The 5727-nt window shown below is 45.9% G+C and overlaps 1 protein-coding gene across 2 annotated transcripts; it reads left to right on the forward strand.

The window, feature by feature from the left end:
* Nucleotides 1-1007: 1007 nt before the first annotated feature.
* On the forward strand, nucleotides 1008-2989 carry Tceal3 (transcription elongation factor A like 3). Of its 2 annotated transcripts, none has more exons than XM_040744439.1 (3): nucleotides 1008-1175; nucleotides 1721-1793; nucleotides 2120-2989. In XM_040744439.1, exon 3 carries the CDS (start codon nucleotides 2145-2147, stop codon nucleotides 2748-2750), a length of 606 nt encoding a protein of 201 aa, XP_040600373.1. In that variant the 5' UTR covers nucleotides 1008-1175; nucleotides 1721-1793; nucleotides 2120-2144; the 3' UTR covers nucleotides 2751-2989. The 2 variants fall into 2 exon arrangements, with proteins under 2 accessions (XP_040600373.1, XP_040600374.1); XM_040744440.1 differs by lacking the exon at nucleotides 1008-1175 and adding an exon at nucleotides 1290-1368.
* The last annotated feature ends 2738 nt before the right edge of the window (nucleotides 2990-5727 follow it).

Consider the following 5727-nt stretch of genomic DNA (forward strand, 5'->3'; position numbering starts at 1 on the left):
CCTTTACCTTTGTCTCTTCATCTTCTGCTTTCCTGATAGTGGCTAAGATCTCATGCAATATTTTGGAGGGCTCAGAGCTACAATGCGGTCCTGAACACCTAGTGTAGACTCCAGCTACCTAGTAAAAACTTTCCATTGGATTAAACCCATGTCTGAGTGGTCCTCCCTGGTGAATCACAACACATCAGCTCTCCTTAATACATAGAGGATTAGATTCAAGACCTACAACAGGTATCTGAGACTGTATAGTAACAAGCACTACAATGTAATGTCTTTTTAATGCAGTGTAACGTAATTTACTAAACACTTGCCATGTTCTGTGGCCATTGGGCTTGTTAGTTTGAGATGCAACACTAAAACTATCATGACCTTGCTTTATTTCCTCGAAATTTCCCGAATTCTTGGTGTTAAAGATCAAACTCAGAATCTCAAACATACTGGACACATCCCCACACCCAAATGGTCTTAGAAACCTAGGCATATGATTTTTTCTTTAGTTAATAAGTTAAGAACACTCGACTTTTCTTTTAAATAAACACTCAATAAATTGAAGCAAGAGTTCAAGGCAAGCTTTGGCTACAGTGAGTTCAAAGCACTCCAGTTACCATCAAGACCCTAAACCAACCCACCCAGCCTGTCTTGTCAGCAAGTGCCTCCATCAACCACTATATTTAGGCTGGGATTACAGGTGTGTGCTACTATGCCCTGACTTGGTTTGAATGCAGGCTATTGTGGTTCAAGAGATGAACACTATAGACAAAGTCAAATACCATTTCTGATACTGTCCCACCTGTAACCTACATATATGAGAGAAGATGTGTGTTTGTGTATCAAAGATGTGTCAGGTAAAACACCCCATTAGCCTCTCACTCTTCTCAGGGACCTCCTGGCTTTGACATACACATCTCCTACAGTCCTCATCTTAGTCCTCTAGGGAGGTGGAGGGTGAGATGGGTCAGGCATGTGGGGGGGGGCAAGCTCGGGTGACGCGATGTTCACGTGACCGGCCAGGCGCAGACGTGGGCACCAGCCCCCACGTCCGCTTGCCCGCCCTGCGGTCTGGTCCTGGCACCCGCGCAGAACCATCTCTGTGAGCTGCCCTAAGCAGCAGACCAGCTGAGAGTGGGTTTCTGCAAACCGGAGAAAGCGCACAGGCCTGTCCCGGGTTTCCTCAGGTCAGTACTGAAAAGCTGGCTCTGCCAGCGATGCCTGGCAGGAGAGATGGGGGTGGCAGCTAGAACCAGCAGTAACGGGAGGGGAGGGGGAAGGAATCCAGGAGACGGGCGGGCAGGCTGGGAAGAGGGAGGAAGGAGGACCCCGCTGCCGGCTCTCTTCCCTCACCCGGCTCCTGATCCGTTTTAGAGCGGGGTGAGGGTGTGGGGGGTGTGAGGGGGCCCCGCAGTGCGAGGGTGATACGCAGATGTGTTCTGAAGTGACCCACTCACACTCCAGGCTATGAAGATAAATTGACAGGGGCCAAAGGGAGGCTGGGGGTAGGGCAGGCTGCCTCCAGAGTCCCAGGGGGGAGTGCAGAGTAAAACGGAGTTTGGAGAGCATCCCGATTTGATGCCCAAGGCCTGAAAAGAAATGGCGGCTGGGGTATACGGGGGAGGGGGTGACAGAGGAAAGGGTTGGGGGATGAGTATGGGCTGCAAGACAGGTTCCCAGTCTCCGCGCCTCTACTGACCACGCAGCCCCTGCCCCTGTGTCCCGTCTGCAGGTCTGCACCTCGGTTCTTCCTAGCGCATTGTGACCTCTGAAAGGAAGGATCAGCCTGCCCAGGATCCCTGCAGGTCAGTGGATAATGGCAACAGGGGCAGAAGCACGAGCTTGACTTGGGACCTCACTGACAGTGTCCTCCCAAGCTCTCCCAAGTAACACACACAGAGCTTGCTGTGCTGAAGGAGCACGGAGAAGGTGACAGACCTGTCGTGGCAGGGCTGTCTCCGGGGTGGAGGAGGGGTGCAGGCGGAAGGCACACTTGGAGGGCTGGGACAGCCATGGGGACCCCACGAAAGGGTCAGATGCAGAGACCGAAGTTAATGAACCTGTATTCTGCCCGGTGTGTCGGTCTCTCATGGCTCTTCTTTGCTTCCTGTTTCGCCACCTTTACCCTCAGGACAGGAAAAGGAGGGAGTCTTGACATGGAAGAACTCCGCGGAGAAAAGGAAGGGAAGCTGGAAAAGGAGGGAAAGGCAGAAGATGAAGTGCAGTCTGAAGATGAAGAAAAGTCAGACGGGGAAGAGAAACCTGACAAGAAAGCGAAGCCAGCACGCCAGGGGAAGCTTGAGGAGGAGGCAAAGCCAGATGAGCAGGGGCAACCACAAGATGAGGGGAAGTCAGAAAAGCAGGGGAAGTCTGAAGGGGAGGGCAAGCGCCAAGGGGAGGGCAAGCATGATTCCCAGGCAAAGCCAGCCAGCGAGGCGCGCGCAGCAGAAAAGCGCCCTGCTGAAGATTATGTGCCCCGGAAAGCAAAACGAAAAACAGACAGGGGGACAGACGATTCTCCCAAGAAGTCCCAGGAGGACTTACAGGACAGGCATGTAAGCAGTGAGGAGATGATGAGAGAGTGTGCTGATGTGACGAGGGCTCAGGAAGAGCTGAGGAAGAGGCAGAAAATGGGAGGTTTTCACTGGGTGCCCAGAGAGGCACAGGATGCGCTGGTCCCCAGGGGCCAACGGGGAGTCAGGGGAGTGAGGGGCGGCGGAGGCAGGAGCCAGAGGGGCCTACACGACATCCCATACCTTTAATGCCTTTGGCCTTTGATTCTGATGTCTCAGATAAGAAAGAATACTCCTGGCCCTGCTTTTCCTGGTAGACACTTGCCAGGCCGTGTGCTTTAACCTTCAGCCGAAACTCTGCTTTAGGTATCACCGTCATTACCAGCAGCCTTTTGACCCAACGACAGTGCTCTGTGTCTTTCAGTACAGGATTTTCACCCATGTGCATGTACATTGTAAAATAACAATAAAATGTTTGCAGAACTACATATATGGCATCAGCCTGTTTATATAAAATGTAAATATGCATGCAGAATGCTTCTGAGAACAAAGAAAACTGAAAGTGTGCATTAAAACGCTGACAATGTTTATCACTACAGGACAAACCTGAATAGATCGCACATGAACTCAACCATCAGGTGGTTGGAAACTTCTTGCCATTCCCCTGCTGATTTCCCACCTCCAACCTTTCCTGGTTGTAACTAGATCTGTTCAAACTGTGGCCTCTTTTCCTAGGTCCTCTAATATTCTATTTCTCTTTATATGTTAAAGAACATGGATCATGATTGTTATAATAATAATTTTAAAAAGCAAAAGCAAGCAAGTGAACTATTAAACAAGTTTAAAATGGCAATGAATACATTTTAAACTGCTGTTTGAATGTAAAATAAGCAAAACTTACATTACCTTTGGAACTTGGTGCTAAAGGCATGAATTTGGCATTTACAATGCATCCTTTCTGAAAGGGTCAATCTTGCCATCTATGAAATGGGGATGATACTTGCCTCACAGGATTGCACAATAGATTAGATGTCATGCTAAGTATGGGTGTGTGGAATAACAGGATTCTGAACCTTGACAACCGAGGGTAGGGCTTAGAATAGCTGCCACCTGTTTCCAGGAGCCACTCCAAGCAGCTGAGATGAGATGTGATTCTTTGAATACTGCCATATCAACCTTGTAGTCCCATTGTGCCCCAAATATATTTACTCCCTGCAAAAAGCCCTATCTATAATGGTGTCCTCATGGTGCTAAGGCTCTTATGATTGATTCCATTCTTTCCCTAGAGGGCTCTGTCTGACTCCCATTTGACCTCTAAAAGAGTATGCATAAAACCTAGCTGTACGTTTTTAGGTATCCTGGATTTCAGATTAGGGATGCTCAACAGGTAAAACCTAGGCAAGTGTGCCCAACACAAGGCAAATGAACAAACCCCTCTGCAGGCTAAAGCCTTTTTGAACCTAGGCATTTATGGCAAGGAATATTTAACCTGTAATGATGTGTTTTCCTTCATAGAATACCATGTAATGCCTTGTGTCTTTTCCATTCTGTGTTACTAAACATTGTCATAAAAGTTGAAAGTTATTTTCTGTGCTCAGCTCACAAAATAGCTGAGCAAGCCCTGTGCTGTAAATTTTAAAGATTATCTCTATTAGTTTTTCAAGTAACAACCTGTCTAGAATTCACATTTCAGGAGAGGTCCCTGTGCTAAGCAACTTTCCCAGACTTGAGAAGAAGGCATTATTGGTCAGTCAAAGTTACTCTGGAGAGGTAGTGTTGAAGAGACCAGATTCCTCACCTCTGCTCTAAGGCAACAGCACAGAGAAGGTACAAATGGAAGCAAAGAAATGGCTATAGGACTCTCTCATGGTGGATACCCTGACTAAAGTTCTGTCAGTTTTTACCCATTTGAATAGGTCTTGAGAATGAAATGTATACACAGGGCACATTCCCATCTGAATAATTCATGTCTATATTCAGTTAATGAAACCCACTAAGGACATCCACTCTAGAAGAAATGCAATAGCTGACAGGAAGAAATTATTTTTCCATAGATACTTAGTTCCTCTTCCTATCTTTCAATGTAACCCTTTACTTAATAGGCCCAAGCATAAAGTGTCCATGGAAACAGGAATAGTGCTAAAAATGAACAATTTTGGCTTCATTTGCCAACCTGACCAGACTCCTGTCATAACTGAGTTTGGATTATGCCAAACACTGAGACCAATGATGAGTCCAGAATACCGTACCATTTCCAAAGGGAAGACTTATGATGATTACTATTGTGACTGAGACCTCCTGAAAAGAAGCAGTGTCTGCAGAGGTTGATTGACTAATTAGAACTGTAGAGATGTGGAGAGGTTGGAATGCTGCAAGTCTAGAGGCTAGCTTTAGCCACCACCACACCCCAAGAGTCCTTCCTTGTCAGAAACGAAACTCTATATCTAATAAATAAAAAGTATTTTGAAATATACTAACAGACCACCGGCTTCCAACAATCTAAAAGCCAAGACTGTCATCAGATAGTATCTTGGTCCTATAGACAAGCTCCCCACATCTTGCTGATGTACCCACCACTGTATTTTTAACCTGCCTTGATTTATGACTTTCTTTGTTCTGTTACTCTATAAAACTTCATGAAACTGTTTCCACATTGGAACATTCTGGTAACCTCAATCTACCAGGCCACAATCACTTGTAGTGGCTCCAAAATAAACTATGTCTTAGTCTCTTTAAGATGAGAGCCGTGGTTCTTTGCCTTGACACATTTCAACCCTCCCACCATGGAGAGGCTATATTTTATTCTTAAAGGGAAATTATTAATTACACATTTAAAATACAAGTTTTAACCTTATTCTTTAAAGCTTACTTATGAAACATGTACAGTTAAGGGTGAAGATGTAGCTCAGTTAGTGGTAGAACACTTTCCTAGGAGGTTCAATCCTCCCGTATTGCAAAAAAAGAAGTATATAATTCATGAGTATGGAATACATTCAACAACTTGTTCTCCAACAGCTTATTTTCAAACTCTATCCATTCACAGTCACTATGCATTCCCATTCTCCACTCCTGATAGCCCTCACCACCAGTTAATGGTAACCACTAATTTACCCTCTGTCTCTATGGACTTGAATATTGTTGCCGACGAAATCATGAAGCACATGAAGTTTTTGTAATTAGCTTATTTTGCTCATAATATTTTAAAGGTTCATCTGTGTTAGTAGCA

The sequence above is a fragment of the Mesocricetus auratus genome, unplaced genomic scaffold (genome assembly GCF_017639785.1).
Source record: "Mesocricetus auratus isolate SY011 unplaced genomic scaffold, BCM_Maur_2.0 Super-Scaffold_100003, whole genome shotgun sequence".
Lineage (NCBI taxonomy): Eukaryota > Metazoa > Chordata > Mammalia > Rodentia > Cricetidae > Mesocricetus > Mesocricetus auratus.